General features: G+C 42.8%; 2 protein-coding genes across 2 annotated transcripts in view; both read right to left on the reverse strand.

The window, feature by feature from the left end:
- SSUH2 (ssu-2 homolog) overlaps positions 1-7,047 on the reverse strand; it is a 70,111-nt gene extending 63,064 nt beyond the window's left edge. Inside the window, exon 1 of the mRNA XM_053298768.1 lies at positions 7,000-7,047. Coding sequence (XP_053154743.1) covers positions 7,000-7,036 — 37 coding nt within the window. The 5' untranslated portion in view covers positions 7,037-7,047. The remainder of the gene's footprint in view (positions 1-6,999) is intronic.
- An 8,809-nt stretch (positions 7,048-15,856) lies between these two features.
- Positions 15,857-21,116, reverse strand: part of LOC128348248 (protein SSUH2 homolog) — a 37,560-nt gene continuing 32,300 nt past the window's right edge. Inside the window, exon 12 of the mRNA XM_053304008.1 lies at positions 15,857-20,509. Coding sequence (XP_053159983.1) covers positions 20,369-20,509 — 141 coding nt within the window. The 3' untranslated portion in view covers positions 15,857-20,368. The remainder of the gene's footprint in view (positions 20,510-21,116) is intronic.

Consider the following 21,116-nt stretch of genomic DNA (forward strand, 5'->3'; position numbering starts at 1 on the left):
ATCGTTGGAAGTTTGGAGACAGGTGGGTCAGAGGAAGAACTGGGAGAAGAAGGTGAGGCAAGAAAATAAAGAAAACCATTCTGGCAAGACCCAGCCAATCCTACATTTCACCTTCCTGCTGCCCTACTCTGCCCCTTCTCCACCAATGTAACATAAGATTTAGATCTGACTTGACATTTTTGTTGCAGGTTCCACTTGTTTAATACTTGTATGAAACCTGAAGATTCATGCTGCTAGGATGAACACAGCAGAGATGACAGGGATTGATAGTCAGTACTCTCTGATAGCTGGGAAATGCCCAGCTGGCCCTTTGTGGGCTTCTCTGTAGCTGCTCAGTCCTTTAAATTCCACTTTAGAATGCTCCTTAACCATGACTTCGATAATACGTTACTTATCCATTGCTGCTGTCAAAAAGCCCTCATCTGCCTGTAGCTGCCAAAGTGCAAACATTAGTGGTACACCAGCAATTGCTGCCCTTTGACCATGTATCATTAGTGCAAACCCTGCACCTAGGCTATTTAGACCTGCAAACACTGGAAGTGTCATTTTACTGTGCCCTAATTTTAGACTGATAAATAATACATTAGAAAATTGCATCTTGCAGGCATGGAGAGATAGTTGAAAGTAAACGCAGGTGATAAGCAATATGCAAACTGGTCCTAAAATGATCTCTGAAGACCCCTGAAAGCTTCTTGTGATGCATTGTCTGGTTATGATTGCTACCAAGAGCATATTTATGTGTGTGCTCCATAATTAGAACTGGCTTTCTGTTTGCTTCTGTGTGAAGCTCAAATGTCACAATTCGTTAACTCTGAATGTGAAAGCAAAAGCCTATTCACTGATCCTTCCCTGACTCCAAAAAAAGTTGGGGTTTCTCCCCCTCCCCAGGCCCAGCCATAAGTCTCCAGTAATTACTAGGCTCACAATTAAGGTGCATACCAATGTGGAACCCTTTCAGACCCAAGAAAAACCCTTAACTCCAACTTGCAACACAGGACCCAAGGGAGCAACATTTCGGTATCTTAATTCCTATACCAAAGAGAGAATTTTGACAAATGCAGTTTGTCAAACGGGTAAAAAGCCGCACCTCCTGAATGTCCCTTTTCTTCATAACTATTAACAATAAAGAATCCCTGCCTTTTTGCTTTTGTACCCCACCCCTAGTCTCTTTCTCTTATAAAATTGCTTTTAAATAATAGTGGCACCATTAGTATAACCCACCTTTAGGTCTTTTGAAACATACAAATATACATACACACTCCCCTGGATTTGGCTATCATCTCAGTCTAGCAAACTGCGGTATGTACTGCAATTTGTGCACTTAGAGGTTTGGTCTCCATTTCAGACACACAATATGGTCACATAAGCAAGGTATTATGATCTGGGGGAAGCAGGAATTCTACCCAGTGCTCAAGCCCTGCTTGGACCTTGGTACTCACTCAGCACCAAGATGCTTTGGATCTGTAGATTAAGGTTCCAGTTTTGGACACGTTCCTTCTCCCCTGCAGTGAAGGCTTACTGTGGCATGGAACCCAGATTTCATGTGGAAATTGACCCCTGCCTCACATCCTCAGCAGATAGAAGATGTGTAAAATGACTATTCCCGCCCCCCCATTTCTTTCTTCCCTTCCCTCCTCGTCACTGCTTCCTTACTGTAATTTGTCCTGCAAACAGCTTGACTGCATCATTCCCCACTTTTCTCTCCCTCTTGGAACAGCATTCAATCTCGCTACGACAGCCAATACTCAATACATGGTTCTTGTGTTGCACCCTTTTAAATAAAACTTCTTTCTTTCTTTTGGAGAAGTCCTTTCCTCCTTATTCTGTTTCCTCATTGGGGTGCTCTACGGTGATGTTTCACTATCCAGACTTAATCCATAATCATTCACATTTGTTGGTTTAGTATTAGTCTGCACCCACTCTATGGGATGAATAGCTACCTCCTTCCCCAGCTGGTATGAGTTAACTACAGGAGAGGAAAGGTTCCTCGGTCCTTAAAAACATGGAGCCATTGTCATTGTTATGTTTTATAATTTTTATTTTAATTATTAACTGATTTTAAGGTGTTTTAATGTAAACCGCCCTGAGCCTTTTGGAAGGGCGGTATAAAAGTTTTAATAATAATAATAATAATAATAATAATAATAATAATAATAATAATAGCAGCGCTGGATAACACTCTGTGGACACAGTGGTCATAAGTCACTGCAGAGCATCAGCCTTCAAATGTGCTCTATTTTATGTTTTGTTGAAGTGGCCACTTTGCTCTCCAGGAGACCTCAGGGGAAAGTGTTCACATACCGCTCTGGTCCTCCTCTCTGTTAGGCAGTATCCCTTAGCTGGCCTCTTTCCAGGAAGTCCAAACATCTGCTGCCGAATGGTCCTCCTCAGTCTCCGGCTGCCTTTAAATATTGTCTTTCTCCCCATTGTCTTGGAAGAACATTCCCTGTCCCTGCTCTCAGGAGAGCTCCTGTACAGATTCCCCTTTTGATTGCCCTCTGGTTGCCCTGGTAATGCATCTTGCCTGCCAGGGCATTCATTGATGTGGTATCTTCTGATAGTGCCAGTTCCACTTCAGGTGCAAGTGGCGTAGGGAGATCAGGCATCTCTGCAAACACAGAAGGTGAGTCAGCTGGGACCCTGCTGGAGGGGATGTGATTGGCAGCTGGGAATCCTGACGGATTCCAGCTAAGTTTTTCATCCATCTATCTATCTTCTCTGCTGTTTCATGGCTTTCAGTCCTGTACACGGAAGAGATGATTACTGACCAGGAGCCAGTTCATAGACTCACATAGCCATCAGTCAGCATCCCTGCTAACTGAGCAAAGAGGTACCATTTTGAAGTGATGATTCTCTTTATTGCATCTTATTTTCTCACATATGCATGAGAAATAAGATGCATCAGCCCTCTTCTCATATATCCAATTTCTAGAGATCTGCATTGGGGGAGAACCTGAAGAACAACACCCTGACTTGGATTTGGATTAGGGGAATGGGGCTGTAGCTCAGTGGTAGAGCATCTGCCTGCATGCAGAAGGTCCCAGAACCACTCCCTGGCATCTCCAGGTAGGGCTGGGAGGGACCCCTGCCAGAAACCTTGGAGAACAATTGTCAGTCAATGTACACAATACTGAGCTAGATGGACCAATGGTCTGATTAGATTTGGTGTAAGGCAGCTACTTATATTTCTGTGTTCCTAACTGTACCATATGTCTATACACACAATTTTTAAAGGGATTCCCAACATCTCTCCAAAAAGCAAAATAGGGGGAGTGATTTAGAGAAAATAGGAACTGTTCCTGGTAAGTGTAGAGAGAGCAGATTTTATTTATTTATTTATTTATACATTTATACATTTATATCCCACTCTTCCTCCAAGGAGCCCAGAGCGGTGTACTACATACTTGAGTTTCTCCTTACAACAACCCTGTGAAGTAGGTTAGGCTGAGAGAGAAGTGACTGGCCCAGAGTCACCCAGCTAGTATCATGACTGAATGGGGATTTGAACTCAGGTCTCCCCGGTCCTAGTCCAGCACTCTAACCACTACACCACACTGGCTCTCATGCTCTCAGATGCAACTAAGCAGACACATTAAACTGGCTTAGAGGTTTGGGCTGTGCATAAACCTTGGAGAAGCTGCTGCCAGTCTGTATAGACAACACTGAGATAGATAGACCAGTGGTCTGACCTGGTATAAGGCTTTCTATGAAGAAGGCATCTAAGATCAGTTCAATAAATGGCTCCATCACCATCAGTTGTGTATTAGTCAAGCTTTCGGTTCATTTTCATGGACCACCCAGCATTTATAGAATGGGATGAACCAACTATAAGTACAATCAAACAACACATAGAAGTTGTCCTCCTGTAGATATCCAGTATTTTAAGCATCTACTGGTTATGGCTATGATTCAGCGTTGTGCATGAGTTGTGTCCACCTGCTTCCTTTTTTCTTGCCAAATCTCTTAGCTGCCTTTTAAACTCTTTCAGTTTTAAAAAGCAGGTTGCTGCTGGAGGCGGGAAACAGCTCAGTAAACATGCTTTGTATGCATGAACAATGCTGCATCAGATTGTGGGCACTGAGTTTAGCCTTTTTGAAATCTCACTAGCACTGCAATATAAAAGGCATGACACGTTAAATAGATCATTAACTAGTTGTATAATATTCATGCCACACTTCCTCTCTTTACAACAAAAACACCTTGTGATTTTTCATTTAAGACTACTAATTTCATCTGCAATAACTGTAATCTTGCAATAATCCATCCCCATGGCTGTGTTCTTAAATCTACTTTGGTGATCACAGCTCAGCCCCAAATTACACAACCCCTTTCATATCCACCAACTTTTCACAATTTAAAATCTTGTCTACTTATAATTCCTCCAACAAGAATGACTACCATAACTCAAATGAAGGCTTTTCTCCACCGCCTGTATGCTGCTCATTTATTTACTGTCCAATAGTCTGTCCTTTACTGGCCTTAAAGCAGGTTTTTTTTAATGTATTCGATTTCTATACCGCTCTTCCAAAAATGGCTCAGGGTGGTTTACACAGAGAAATAATTAATAAATAAAATGGCTCCCTGTCCCCAAAGGGCTCACAATCTAAAAAGAAACATAAGATAGAGACCAGCAACAGTCACTGGAGGTGCTGTGCTGGGGATGGATATGGCCAGTTACTCTCCCCCTGCTAAATATAAAGAGAATCACTACGTTAAAAGGTGCCTCTTTGCCAAGTTAACAAGGGTAGCTTGTTTTGTTGCTAAACAGACCATGTAGATTCTTCTTTAAGTAGTAAGGTTGTTCTCACAACCAAATGGGAGGTCGGGGGGAGGAGAGCAGAAGGCCTCCTCTGGGCTCTGCCACTTGCACAATGGCAAACTTCTGAACTCAGATGGAGCGGAACATGCATTGTGTCCTCCAGGATCCCACAATGCACTGTACGAGCAGCAAAGTGGCTGCCCTCAGCATTGCCCAGCTCTACTCTGCCTGGCCCCTCTTTCACCCCAACTCTTTGATCGACATAGCTGCTGGCTACCTGGGAGCAGTTTTGCAAGTGGCAGTGGCACAGACAAATCTAAATTGTTTGGGAGGGTGGGAGCGGGAAGTGAGCAGAGCACTGGAATTTTTGCCCATTCCTTGCATTCTTGCTGGAGTCAAGAGGCATCTGTGCACATGTGCACACACATGCACATGCACACACAGCCATGCCAGAATGTTTTCACTTCTAGAATCCTACAGGGAGGTCTAAACTTGAACACTAAACGTGTTCAAGTCTAAAACTTGAACAATAAAATGCTCCTTTTAGGAGATGGCGGAGATATCTTTTCAAAATCAGCTACTGTGAGTTGTCAGTGTTTTACCAGGTACAGATACCCAAAAATAGGAACTGTCCATAGAAAATAGGGTCATCTGGAACATCTGCTCTTTTATTTGTGCATAGATGTGTAATCGGACAAGGTGAAATAGATTTCCCTTAGAAATGGAGATCACTTGCAAATTGAAGGGGAATGAAGCATTTGTGGGTTTCATGCTCCTTCTAGTATATTGGAAGATTGAAGAGAGAGAGAGAATCAGACAAAGCCTCTGCTACAGTGGAAAATGTAGGCATTAAACACATTTCACTCTGTCTTGCTTCACCTAATTTCTCAACTATATGGCTGGAATCATGGAGCATCCCCTGGACAGAAATTCTTGCCTTTGGTTGAACAAAAACTTAATGTGGCATCCTTTGTAGTAGGAGTAGTAATAATAATAATTAATAAACAGATTAAACAGTGGACCACCTAATCAGCTGTTGTAAAAAGATCGCACAGACTGACTACCAACAAAGGCATGACAAGTTAGCAAGGATGATACACTGGAACATCTGCAAAAAATACAAACTCTCTGTAGCCAAAGATTGGTGGGACCATAAAATTGAAAAAGTTGTAGAAAATGAAGATGCAAAAATATTATGGGACTTCCGACTACAAACAGACAAACATCTGCCACACAATACACCAGATATAACTGTACTCGAGAAGAAAGAAAAACAAGTTAAAATAATCGACATAGCAATACCGGGGGATAGCAGAATAGAAGAAAAAGAAATAGAAAAAATCACAAAATACAAGATCTACAAACTGAAAATGAAAGGCTGTGGCAGAAGAAGACCAAAATAATCCCAGTAGTAATTGGTGCCCTAGGTGCAATTCCAAAACAACTTGAAGAGCACCTCAACACCATAGGGGCCACAGAAATCACCATCAGCCAATTACAAAAAGCAACTTTACTGGGAACAGTCTATATTCTGCGACGATATCTCTCATAATAACAGCAACAACACTGATATAATAAAATTCAGCCATCCCAGGTCCTTGGGAAGGACTCAGTGTCTGGATAAAACAAACCAGTCAATAACATCTGTCTGACTGTGTAAACAACAACAATAATAGCATCCATTAATAATCCTGGATTCAGTTAGCAAGCCTGTTTACAAAGAGTTATTTGATAACTTTCTGTAAAATCGTCATGAACAGGATGTATGTGAGCAACTGAAGATCACAAGCTTGTTATGATATGTGTGCCAAGTAAGTACACATAATTTCCTTGCAAGTTAGACAAAAAGACTCTATAAAGCCCAAATCCCCTTCTCTGTATTCACACCATCAAAAAGTACAAACCAAACATAATATAGAATTACGTGGCTAGTGAAAGCCTACAAAATCAATCCAACTCAGATGGAAATTCTGCACTTGGACACTGGAAATGTTTTCAATTAGACTTTAATCATATTCTAAGGGCTCTCAGAGTGAAATACACTGGCATTAGTGAAACCAAACATTCATCAGAAACAATAGGAAACTTGCATCTTATTACTGTGAGCCAAGGAAATGCTGTGCAAAGATTGAAGTAAGAAGCTATCTGAAGTATAATTTCTAACTAAGGGGTTAAAAACCATTTAGAGACATCCTCCTCTTTGCAAGGCATGCTAAATGGGGTTTTCCTGTTTCACTTACTGTCTTTTTCTCCGTTTTGCTCTGGATCCATTCTCATGGCGCAGAACGAAGAAAGTATGGCTCGGGCACATGCAACAATGTGTGCATCTGTATTGTTTACAGAAAATGCTGTGTGACGAGCAGCTACAGTCCCAAGCCAGCCCTTTCAGCCACTCCCATCCCATGAAACAATTTAACGGCTAGTGATATATCAATCACTAGTGGAGTCCAAGCAATACAATGCAGTTAAGCAGGACGGGGGGCGGACCTGTTTGTTTTGATGCTCTACCTCCAATCCTGCCAAGACTTTCTTTCATCATCTAGATGAAAGATGATGGGTAGTTGAGGTTATAAAAGCTTTTCTTTGGACTTTACTCCTATTTATTCTGCCTCAAGCATAGTTTGTAGGAATGCGTTACAGAACACATGAGAGAATGAAGCTGTGCAACCATCTGTGTTGCACAGAGAGGGTGCACCTAAGGTCACTCAAGGGCACATGAAGAGGCCAAACGTTACTACAACACAAAGCTGGAGGCATCCCATGCATCTTACCCAAAACTTTGCCCAGTCAAAATTAAAGCCTCCTGGAGGTTTTTCAGATGGTGATTTACTCCAGCTTCACTATGATTAAGCTTGGGGGGAGTTCAGAGGAGGTGGGATTTACAGCCCCTTCAATATGGTAGCAGCAAGGTGCTGTTCATACAGCCAGTGGCATTGGTCAGTTTTTTTTCCACGCTGTTTGGTCCTTCATGCATAATATAAACATCTTTTTAAAGTTGGACTGTGGAGGTGTGTGTAGAACGGTTGTGTGAGATACTCCGGCATTTTTGTGGCATGGCATGGAGAGACCCCTGAGATAAAGCTTGATATGGAGGTGTGGCTACCTGCCTCGGAGTGAGTTTGGTGAGGGTCAGCTCCATCTGCCACCCCTCTCAATTCTACTCCAGGGCAGACTTACTTCCTGTGCCCTGCAGAATACTTCTGGTCTAGAGCTCCATCTAATACACATATACATATATATATATATATATATATATATACACACACACACAAATCCCCAGTGTTCTAGTACTCTAACGGCAGTGCACTAGAACAATGGGAAGGTCCAGTGACTACAACATTCATAGCAGATTTCAAACTCTGTAGTGGGGGGATGGAGGGGATGGGGGAGATTATATGCCCAGTTCACAGAAAAAGCAGAGTTTGGTGTGGTGTGTGGAAAGCCTGTGTTCCACTTAGTTATCCTTTAAATATATATATACTGTACATATATACCTTCATGCTGTTCTTGTGCAAGAACAACAATACATCAGGGCAGCCCAAGGACCTTTCCTTTTATAAATGGAGAAAGAAGTGATAACAGTGCTGTGGTATTTGGGGAGGGGGGGGCTGCATGATGCCCTGCTGTCCCATGAGATACCCTTTTCAAAGAGGTAGTGATGTGACAGAACGGCCTGGTGCTATAGTGTTCTGGTGTTCTTGCACAGGAACACTTGCGGGAAATTATGTTTTAAAAGAATTCTCTGGGGAAAAGTAAAAATAGAAGTTGTTTCCATTCCGGAGGGAAGCTTCCCACCACCCTGGTCTCACTCCCAGTGAGACCACAGAACATGGTTTGGAGTTAATGCTCCATTATAGTAGCTGGAGCTTTCCATTGATCTACAGTGTAGTGTGCAATTATTGTTGTGCAAGAACACAGGGATCTTTAAAAAAACAAAAAAACCAGAAAACTCTATTTGCAGGGGTGGGGCAGGGAAATCTGCAGGCACCATGCATGCACACACATACATACACTAACCCCATTCTTTTCACTACCTGTGCAAACGTGAATCTGCCAATTTGGAAGCAGGAGGTGGGGACCTCTGCTACAACCTTATTGGCCAGAAATTGTTGGGATGGATTGGGGGAGCCCGCTGTTTGAAAAAATCATGTTTGAAAAACTGTAATGAATCAATCATAATTTAAAGCAGCAATGTGAGCAGCCTCGATTCACTTTGATTTATGCTTATTTATGCTTGTACACACTTTATATACACTCGTAGGCACTTTACATACACTTGAACGTACTGTCTATACTCTTACACCACTTCCTCCCAGTTATGCCTGCAGTCTGGGAAACCTGCTGGTATTTATTTATTTATTTATTTATTTATTTATTTATTTACATTTTATATCCCGCTCTTCCTCCAAGGAGCCCAGAGCGGTGTACTACATACTTGAGTTTCTCCTCACAACAACCCTGTGAAGTAGGTTAGGCTGAGGGAGAAGTGGCTGGCCCAGAGGCACCCAGCTATTATTATGGCTAAATAGGGATTTGAACTTGGGTCTCCCCGATCCTAGTCCAGCACTCTAACCACTACACCACGGGTAGAAGGGATCAATCTCTGAACCTATACCATTGGAATGAGTTGTCATTTGTTCTAATGAAGAAGGTTGATACTTCAAGCAAGAAAGGCAAATCTGAAACCCTATGGAAAGATCTGCCCTATGGAAGCCAAAGCAGGGGCTTAGCAAGGGGAGAGGGGGCCCACATTTGCACCTCTCCCTAGCGGGCCCTTTGGAGTGAGGGACATAATGAAGTAAATAGGGAGGGGTGGACCTGGGGGGCCCTCAGGAGCTGGGGGGGCTGGGTCCTTTGAACGCATCAGCTCGAATATAACTACGCCCCGGTACACCTGTCACAAGCCAGCGCTGATCTAGCCAGACTAATGAACTTCTAACATGCACTCAGATCCATCCCTGTAAAAAGGCACACTGACACGACTGGCAGATCATTTTGACTAAATTTACTACAGGACGTGCTATTGAAATGTATTAGCCATTTCTTTAGAATAACTCCTGGGTAATACTCTGTCCTGAGTAATTTGCTTTACTCCAGTAAATTTATCTCAAGGGGATAAGAAGTCTGTGTCTTCCCTAGAGGTTTTCAAGCGAGCCATAAAGATCTCCTTTTTCAGCTGGGCTTTTAGGAATATTTAAGTAGTTTTAGTGGTTATTAATGAGTTTTATGTCAATCTTGATCTGACCTGAGCCAGATTAGCTCACTCTAGGAAAGCTTTGAGAATTCTGTTGAAAAGTAGTCTATAAATATTTGTAGTGATAGTGGCAGGCAAGCCCATACTGAACTGAATTTTGTCTGTCATCAGTGGCATGTTTACCCCTGGACTTCGGGGCTGAAGTCCAAGGCCTCCACACCCCCTGCCCCCCCCCCCCAATCCTCTTTAGTCTGTCCTGGCTGGTGTGGTTGCTGCTGCCTTGCACTGCGCCAAGCGGCTGAGTGGGATTATGACCTGTGCCGGGTGCTTTGGAGACAGAGTGGGGAGTGGGGAAAGAAATATTTGGGATAAGAATAGGGGAATGATGCTTAATGTCCCAGGGGCCGGTGGGGGGGGGGACTCGAGCAAGCAAGTTACAAATCTTCCCTTCAAAATCCTAAAGAGAAATTGTGAAAACTTGAATCTATGGCCAAGTCTAGTCCTTGTGTTTCTGTAAATAATACAACTAGCAGCCATTTCCCGTCTTGGGGCATCTGAAAAGAGTAAAAATGGCTTTTGGGTAGTGCAGGTTGTGTCCGTGTATAGCCATTATAGTGCAACTTCTCAAATATGAGAGGAATTATGAGGGAAAGGGTCAGCAAATATGTATGAATCAGTTAAAGCAAGCGTGTCGCCGTCTGCTAAGTTTAAGTATCAAACCAGATATTTGCAGCAAACAGCTGCTTCAGAAGACTGACGTTTGGTGGGAGAATGGTGCAAGTGGAACCCCTCCACATACACTACAGTCCTAATCATGATCAGGCCTCGTTGGCATTCTTTCTCTCTCTCTTGTGAAATATGAAGCACTTCTGGGTTTAAGCACACCATATAAAAATACAAACACGTGCACATCAGTTTCATTTGGGGATGCCCAGTTTTAATTTTTACCTAAGAGAGGCTGATTCAGCTAACATAATCATTTATACAAAATATATTTTTGTGACACATATCTGATGCACACCAGGATGAATAGCAGTGGTTTCCACAATCAATGCAATGCCAATTAAGTGAAAATCTGATATTCTCGCCCTCTGTGTGCTCCTGAAGAGCATGTCATGAGAACCCAGGATTTTTTTGGATGATTTCTGCTTGGCAAAGCACCAACCCAACATGGAACTGACATGGACAAGCCAACTTCACATCCTGGACTCTGGATCTTGGTTCCATGTCATATTGGCAAGCAGAGATCACTGAAAAGTCATGGGTTTTTACAATATGCTCCACAGAAGCACACATGTGGTGAGAATCTGAGATTTCCCACTGCTGCAGCAAGGATCAATTGAGAAGCTGTAACATTTCAGTGTGGCAATCAATGCATTTCAAGAAATTAAATGCAGCACTATTCATTTTAAGTAGTTACAGAGGTATAACTATGGGGGGGGGGGCAGGGGGGCACATGCCCCGGGCGCCATCTTTGTGGGTCACGTGGGGGGCGCCGCCATGACCCCCGCCGATCCCCAAATTATTTTTATTATTTTAAAAAAAAAAAAATTCTCCAGCTCAGCAGCAGCACAGTAGCAGTCAAGGGAGCACGTTGGCTCCCCGAGTGGTCCCTTCTGGCACGTCGGCTCCCCGAGCGACCTGTTTTCTCCAGGCTGGCCGACCTCAGGGATGGAGGAGGTGTTGCTCTCTCTGATGGCGAGAATCTAGGCAGTGCTTTGCAGGAGGTTCCCTCGGTGCAAGATAGGAGGCTACCGGCTTTGAACCGAAAGTGACAGCTTTGCTTTCTTTCATGTGAATATGCTCCCTGGTACCCCTTGATATGTGCTAAAGAGAGACACTCTGATGCAATCTTTCTCATTAGGCAGCATTTTACTTTATGGTCACTGAAAAGTTTGTTTCAGAGCTACTTTTCAAATGTTAGAAGGGTGAGCTGACTTACCAACATCTTTAAACAAAAAGCTGCACTTTAGAAATGTTTGCAATGCACGAGAGAAGCAAACCAGTTTGTTCTATGTAACCCAGCATATAGTGCTATCATATATAGCCCTATATGGTGTTTCTTCTACTGCTTGCTTTCTTCTTTCTTCTCCTGCTGCTGTCCTAAATCTGCTTACCGGGAGGAGTTACTCTTATTAGGAAGTGAATTCTAATTAACACTGTGGGACTTAATTCTGAGTGAACATGTGCAGGATGGTGCTGCAGAACTGAGATCCTGGGCATACTTGGGAGTAAGTTAAGTCTCATTGAAGTCAGTTCCCATAGGATCAGGCTGGAATGCATTATGTGTGTTGAGCAACATAAGTGCTCTTTTATATATTACACACATAATCTTTCTCTTTTTACTGAAAATTCTTAAACTGGAAGAAGTTATTTTTAATTTAAAGGAACAGTGTTCTAGCAGAGTGGCTAGTGTATGCAAAACAATGGAGAGTTTTGTTGCATAAACTGACATAAACCTGCATGGACTGGAGCCCATTTCATCATCAATCACCTAAGTCAGGGGTTCCCAACCACTGGTACTCCAGATGTTTCTAAATTACACTTCCCATCAGCCCAAGCTACAACTTTTTTGTGACTGAGTATGATGGGATTTGTAGTTCAGCAACATCTGGAGTACCACTGGTTGGGAACCCCTGACCTAAGTGAGTAGGGGTGTGTGTATGTGTGCGCGTGTACATCCTGAATATAAAGAAAATAAGGAAAACAAAATGTGTTTTAATGAAGTCAGGACAAAACATCAAGCAATGCAAGAGACAGCTGCTACAAAAGATCCTGGATACTAGCTGATCCTCAGAGCAACTGCTTCCCTTGCTCCGCTCCCTTGGGAGGCAAAAATCAATCCCCAAACACCCCCTCCGCTTGCACAGAAACCCTGGATGCTCCTCAGAATTCAGTGGTTGAGAGTTGCAGCTTTTTGAATACAGCAGGTTTTTTGTTTGTTTGTTAATACAGCAGGCATCCATTGCGATGTTTTTACTTGCTTAGTCCCTTGTGCAAATCTGTAATAGGTCTAGATTTAGTTGACTGGAATCCTGACGGTCCAAATCAGAGCTTGGATGTTAAGGAGGATGAAAGAAGAATGTCCGTGTCTTGCTTGTTCAGACGCCTGTTGTTTGCCTTCTCATCTACAACCCCAGTTTAAAGCGAAGTGTGTCAGTCAGATGTATGTTGGGGGGGCGGGGGAGGCGCAATTTCAGTGCTTGCCCCGGGCGCCGTTTCCCCTAGTTACGCCTCTGAGTAGTTAAAATGAGGGCCAAGGACAAATCTAAACAGGCAATAAATTTTAATCCACATATTGGCAACTGATATGGTTTTTCCTGTTGAAATTGCATCAGAATAATCACAACAGCCTCTAGCACACCAGCAACGTAAATAACAGCATCTGGTTCTTGTTGAAGTATCACTTTGAACTAGTGTACTCCAGTATTCATCACTATTAATATGCTTGACTAATACAGTGCTCACAGGGGAGTGATTTGACACCACCATTCATCCTGGTGTTAATCAGATGTGAGCCATGAAAATCCATTTTGCAAAAATGTCCCCTAATGGAACTGATTAACATCTGTGTGGAGAAAAATAGTATAAAATTAGCACACTTTGGAGCTGTGTATTGCAATAATTTATCATTCCATTAATATAAACTAAATGTTGTTGCCCAGGCAGTGAAGAGTCATCATGACAGTTACTTGGGATAGTGCTTTGTGTAAGAAGCTTGTCACAGCTAGAACACAAGAAGTGCCCATCTATCCATTGGACAGACTATTTCTCCATGTCTGTGGCACAGTCCCTGATTTGAAAGGAAATGGTCTTGAGCTTGACAAAGAATGAATAACTTTTCTGCAGTTGTCAAACAATCGTAGAACACTGTATTGAGGGACGGAGGATTTCCCCTAGTTGGGAAATTCTACGAAATTACAAAATTGTCCTGCAGTAGCAGAGTCATAGTTTTTCTTCCTTTTCTTTTTAAAAATATGTTTATTCATTTAAAAGAAATCACAATAATACAAGTAATACAATAAAAGTTATGAATTTTCGAGTAGGCTCATTTGTTAAATAATACCTGTGCAAACTCAGGTATTATTTTGTTAAATAATACCTGTGCTGGTTTCTGGATTTTGTTGACCAATTATCCCTATAAATGGGTAAAATTTATATCTGATATAGTTTGTGAACCATTCCTTCCAGTTTCCATCCAACATTTATTCCTTCAGTAATTGTTCAGTACTTCCCTATGAGTCACTGGGTGCTGCAGGAAACCCACAAGTGTCCACCTGCACCAAGTCATCTTGGTTGAGTTCAGACAAAATAGGGAACAAGAGGTCCCTTCACCTCCAATTTCCAAAGCTACATGTCCGAACTTGGCAAACGAGAGGTAAGGGAGAAAAGGGACATAAAGTTCTCCTTGCCAAATTCCACTGTACCTTCGGTCAGAGTGGAGTTTCACCGCCCTTAACTCTGGTTTTGCAGTGCCAGCATTATGCTCCTTCCTCACTCCAGCTCTATTGGCTATGTGGGCTGTCCTTCTGTCAAGAAGTCAGCCCCTGCCTCTCTGCAGTCCCACTGGTTGCAGAAGAGCCCCTCTCCCCAATGTCCAAACATGGATGGTGGAGATGGGGGAGGGGTGCAGAACTGTGAGTCCATTGGACCGGTGGCTCTGTGCTACGTCTGAACCCATCACAGCTGAAATCTTACTTTGCCTGTGAAGTTGCAATGCTCAATATGGACGGTGTCTTCCTTTCTATTCCTATTGTCACCTTGCAGAAAGTGGCTGTAGGGGTGTGCACAAATCAATTTTTTCATTTCAATTTGTACCCAAATCAAAACACCCCCAATTTGTTTTGGGTCCGAATCTAACTCCCCCCACCAATCACCCCAGATTCAATTTGTACCCAAATTTTCTGAATTTGAATCCAAATTGATCTGGATTTTTAAAAAGGTCCTGGGGCCAAAAGAGTGGGGTGGGTGGTAGTGCCTAATGGGTGGAAGCTACCACACAAATTTCAATGAAATTGGGCAAAGGGGTGATATTTAGAGAATTTTTGAAATCTATGCAACTTTAAGCTTTTTCCCTTAGAGAATAATGGAGATTTCAGCAACATTATAGCTCAATGGGGGAGGGTCACCAGGCTGGCCCAGAGTGGATTGTGGTGTGTGGTAGTGCCCAATGGGTGCAAGGAAGCTACCGCCCAGATTTCAAAGAAATTGGGCAGAGGGGTATTTTAAAAATGATTTTTGAAGTTAACATCTCTTTAAGCTTTCCCCCCATAGATAATAATGGGGATTTCAGCAGCCTTAGTTATAACTTCCCATAGAGGAGGTGGCACCAGGGTGGCCCAGAGCAGGTTGTGGTGGGTGGTAGTGCCCCAATGGGAACCCACTCTCACTTTCTACCAGAGAATCCACTCTCAGAACACCTCAGAAACAACAAAACTCAGTGCCCCATAGGCTTGTGTAGTGCACCCTATGTGCACTACACCACCACTCACTCTGGGACACCCTGGTGCCCCCCAAGTGGAATTATGGGGCTGCTGAAATCCCCATTATTCCCTATGGGGGAAAAGCTTAAAGACACACAAACTTCAGAAATTATTTAAAAATCACCCCTTTGCCCAATTTCTTTGAAATCTGCATGGTAGAAGGCACCCATTGGGTACTACCACCCAACCCACTTTGGCCACAAAATGGAGGTCCGAATCTCCACATTTTTTGGACCCGAACCGGGTGGTGATTTGTTTTGTACCTGTCCCTGGGCAATTGAGGACAGTGGTGATTTGTTTTGTCTACAAATCACCCAAATTGGCCAGATTTGGGTACAGATCATTTTGTACCCAAATCGTTTTGCACATTCCTACATTTAAGCACAATGTGTATTTCGGAATGAAAAACTGACATCATCATTTGACTGTTTTGGGTTTTTATTTTATTTATTTATTCATCAGACTTATGTACTGCCCAAACATTAGTCTCTGGGCAGTTAACATAAAACAATTAACATACATATAAAAGTTAAAACAAATAAACAGTTTAAAAGCAACCATAAAATTAAAACAGACAATTTTTAAAAGCTGAGGAAGCTTGGGCGAAAAGATGGGTTTTCAGGTGTTTTTTAAAAAATTGCTAGAGATGGGGAGGATCGTATCTCAGCAGGGAGTGCATTCTACAATCTTGGGGCAGCGACCGAAAAGGCCCGTCTCTGTGTAGCCACCAAATGAGTTGGGGGTAACTGGAGACGAACCTCCTCAGATAACCTCAATGGGTGGTGGGACTCATAGTGAAGAAGACGCTCTCTTAAATACCCAGGGCCTAGGCCGTTTAGGGCTTTTTTCAACCATCTAAGTTCCACCTATTTAACTGTGCACTATATAGGCAGTGTTGTACTGAAAATGAGAGCAAGTATTTTAAGTTATTAGCATCTTGATCCAATGTTTTAGTAGTAACACCTGTCCTTTCAGTTTCACTGTCCTTCCAACTTCTGACTACATAATTATGCTCATGCCCTTAAATATGTACTAATAGCGCCATGTAAACAGAACAGAACAAAGCAAAACAAACAGCAGAATGTGACATTCTGATAACATTGTTTCTATTTATCAGCTTTCTGGGGAGGAACAGCATATCACAATGTTTAATACTTGCAAAGGGAAACACTACAGCCACATAACAAGATGATATGGCATAAATAACCACATAATAACCATGTTTCTTGGAAACTTTGGATTCACAGCTTTATCAAAGCAGTGTTTCAATATTTCCTACTGAAGTAAATTGAGATAAAGAAAACAGTGGCAAATGCCAAATTTACTGCAGTGTATGGATTGAATAAGGACTGTTTACAGAAGGTGTATTGATGTACACAATAAATCTCGACTGGGACTTTTAGAGTACTGAGGCTTACAATGTGACTATGTGGCTACCATACATTGAACAGTTGTACAGAAGTAATTCCAAAGATATGCATTTCTTATACTTATAAAACACTCTTTATGTTAGAGCAGGATCTGATATAATAGGGAGTTCAACAGGTGACAGCAATAGCCTGGACATAAGAATTATAGTACAGGGGAAATAATGGAACCATCTAAGCACTGAACCTTGTCGGTGTAGGAAAGAATTTTCTGGGAAGCAGTTCCCCATATGGTATGGCAATTTTAATCACACCAAGAACATGTTCATGTTTCCATCACTTGGATAAAATAATTGCACTCTTATGAGAAGTCACTGCTTCTCAAAACAAATGGCTTCCCATGTGGAAAGGCATTTCAAGGTTCAGGTTTTCAGCTATATAAAACAGAGTGAGGCCTTCCACATGTGCATCTGGAGGTCGTGTATGGGTGGGGGAGAGCTCCTATCCTTGCCTGACAGATGATGAGGAGAGCCCAAGTTCGGCTTTGCAAGCTCAGTGCACACTCAGTGATAGCAGTTGCGAGCTTGATACACAGATACATGTCCTCTGAGCACTGAGAGAACTTTCCTGGCATGCATCATGCTGCCAGGAGAAGGGAAAACTTCATCACATCATCAACCCCCTTCTGATTGGCCAGAAGGGGGCAGGAGATGGGCCCAGTCCTATTCAAGTCATTTGTAGCAAAGGATCATAGAGTGTGCTGTGCAGACCAACACATTCAGAGATGGCAGTCTCTGTAGCCACAGCACTCAATTACAAACATGGCGACCAGCTGCCAGGAACACTGAGAAACTCTGAACACTCACACATAATCCAAACTCCAAGGCAGGAGGACATCAATTAAAAGCTAGCTAGGTAGTGGGTCTACATTACCATACTTTTCAGGATCTTGGGTTAGGGAATTATTGTGGGTTCTCATAACCATAAATTCCTGGTTATACTGCCCCCTATCTGCTTTTTCGTGGCCATGTGTACAAACCAAGTGTCTAGGGTTAATTCAAACATATGAGGTTGAGATGGTACCATCCCTGTACCACTGATTATTGCACACAGGCCCTAAGCTGGTCCTGCCCACCGAGTTCCATCATTGACTCGCTTTAAAATAGGATGGATAAACAACAGAGCCCAGGACAGGATCATCCATTCTACCCAAATTGGGCAGTTTGTCTGAATTTGTTTTCAAAGTGGGTATTCAAAAAACCACAGATATATTAACTGCACGTTCAAAAATATCATCTGAACTGGCCCTCTGTCCATGACCTGTGACTTGTTGCTTAACCCCTGGATCCTGACTCATGTGCACTGTTTGACCCTTGGCTCTGTTCTTGACCTCCAGCTCACTGCTTGACCCATGTTCCCTGATTTGGCTGCTCAGCTTGACTCTTGGCTCCATTCCTAACCTCTGGCTTTTCACATGACCCTGGTTGTCCCAGTTTCTATTCCCCTAACATTCTCTCCTTAACTCCTGTCCCCTGACACTTGGCTCTTTGCCCAACTCTCCCAGTCCTGGACTTGAGCCCTGTGCCATCTAGAGACTGCTTCCCATGGCTCAGCCAGTTTCTCTTAATGGCAGAAAGTCTGAAAACTTAGGGTTAATTTGTACCAGTGTATAGAAAAAGAAACACCCAGAGCCCTCATTTTACAGAAAGATGTGCTAAAGAAAAGGGAGGAGGCTGAGCGGCCCAAGAACAGGGAGATACATTAACAGCTAAAGAGCTTCTGATTTGTTCGTACTATCAGTACTACTGATACTCCAAGTGGTAAATGGAGTTGTTTGTGGGTATCTGCTTGCATTTATAACTGTGTCCTTCTTGTTACATAAGGCAATCCAGACTACAATGTTGTGGAGTATTATCATTGTTACTGATCTACTGACCTTTTCACATTGGCATTTATCCACTATACCTCTCTGTCTACTGCCTTATTTACTACAAATCACATGCTGGGGCACTTCTAATGAACAGAGCCACCTTAGGGCCCCTTATTGTTCTATTCTCTCATACAAAAGGCTCAGTCTCTTTAGTGACGTGAGTGCAGTGTAAGAGCAGTTCATTTGCTGTAGTTTTGCTCATGCACAATTCCTTGTGGAGTTTGGTATCTGGCCCGCCCAGTTTCAGCTCTCAGTGCTAACTATGTTTAACTCTCCGGATGGTGGAAATATATTTGCAAATGTTAAATCGCCTGATCTCAGTAAGTCATGCCAGCTCCATGGTACAACCAGTGGTTTGCACTGCACAGCCGCTGTGGCATTCTGTGCTTACCAGTCAATGTTCCACTGCCACATTTGCTCATTGACTGTTTCAGCCAGCTATTTGGCTCCACAGTAGGGATGTGCAGGAATCATTATTCAAAGTGTGATTTGCAGCACATCCCTGGCAGCTTTATTTATTTATACATTCGGTGAGGCTATTCACACAATTGTAGAAAATTGGGCTAGCCTCTGCTAGCCCGATTTCCTACAACCAGGTGAACCACTGGGTGTTGGCTGTGAGCCCAGTGGTTCTTGAGCGGGTAACCCCGCAGCCCCCAAATTCCCCAGCCCCCGCTGGCTCTGTCACGGAGCCAGCAATCGTGTGGGCAGCCAATCCAGCCACCCAGGGCTCCCACCCTGCTTGTCTGCGGGGAGAGTGAGCTTAGCCCACTCTCCCTGCTTAGCTTTACAAACCAGGTCTCACTGATTGTGAGACCCAGCTCAATGAATGAATAACACACACTTTAAAATGGAGGAGAGCAGGTGCATACCACCACCATGTCCTATATCAATTCCCATCATACCCAACCATAATAAATTGTGGCCAGAGATGATGGGAGTTGTAGTTCAACAACAGCTGGAGAGCCAAAATTACCTACCCCTGTTCTAGGCAGAAGGTGCTAAAAATAAATGGCCTTTGGGCAAATCAGGCACTGGAAAGGAATATACTATATTCTAGGATATAGGAGACAGATGAAAATGCCTTCTCTCTTATCTCTCCCCTTAGCTTTCTTGCTTAGATTTGCTTTTGGGGCAGAAGACTTTTTAGCCATTGCCAAGGAGCAATAACATTCCTTCAAAGGTTTGTAGAAGATGATATCTAACATGGTATACATTTCATTCAAAACTGTTTATATTTTCACTAGGATTTTATCAGGTACTCTCAGTAACTAATGCATGGCAATGAAAAACAAACTGAATCCTTGATGGCCTGGTGTGCTAGCAGACTGTCTCAAGGTGCATTAGGGCAAATGGCTTCTTTCATCTCCCTAATAAAAACGCACAGATGAGGTCAGAGACCAATAACTTCATAACATGAATAGTGCTCATGATGAAGATAAAGGAGCCTCTATCCTCACGTTCCTATGGATGGAAACCTGCATGTTATCCTGAGTATAATGTCATATAATATGTGTAGTATAATATCATATATAATGTGCTATATGTGTAGAGAAATCCCACAAATTACTGTGAAGAACAAAAAGTTGGGGCTTGCTTTGTGGCTGGCAGATGAATGCAGAAGGTGCTCTTGTTTCACATAACAGAGCAGCAGCATTTTTCTGGGTAGTCCTCAGCATATACTTTCTTCTCATTGCCAAAGAGGTAGAATGAGTAGAGACTGCCTTGCCATTCATATTCAACCTTTGTGAGGGGCACCAACTCAACGGTTTGTTTCTGGAAAAGGAACAAAAAATAATTCAGACGTTATTCCGACACCAGTCAAATACTGTATAATTTTCCCGGGCATGCTATTGACTGTTTTATCTGCTGTTCTTCTTATGGCTTAGGAATTGGACAGTGGTTCAAACAAGCAGTCATAGGAACATAGGAAGCTGCCATATACCAAGTCAGACCATTAATCCATCTAGCTCAGTATTGTCTACCCAGACTGGCAGCGGATTCTCCAAGGTTGCAGGCAGGAATCTCTCTCAGCCCTATCTTGGAGAAGCCAGGCAAGGAACTTGGAACATAGATGCTCTTCCCAGAGTATCCCCATCCCCTAAGGGGAATATCTTACAGTGCTCACATGTAAATAATAATCATCATCATCAAAATATCACACAGACTGACTACAAACAAAGGCATGACAAGGTAGCAGGGATGATACACTGGAACATCTGCAAAAAATACAAGCTACGTGTAGCCAAAAATTGGTGGGACCATAAAATTGAAAAAGTTGTAGAAAATGAAGATGCAAAAATATTATGGAACTTCCGACTAGAAACAGACAAACATCTGCCACACAGTACACCAGATATAAATGTAGTCAAGAAGAAAGAAA

This window comes from Hemicordylus capensis, chromosome 2, assembly GCF_027244095.1.
Source record: "Hemicordylus capensis ecotype Gifberg chromosome 2, rHemCap1.1.pri, whole genome shotgun sequence".
Classification (NCBI taxonomy): Eukaryota; Metazoa; Chordata; class Lepidosauria; order Squamata; family Cordylidae; genus Hemicordylus; species Hemicordylus capensis.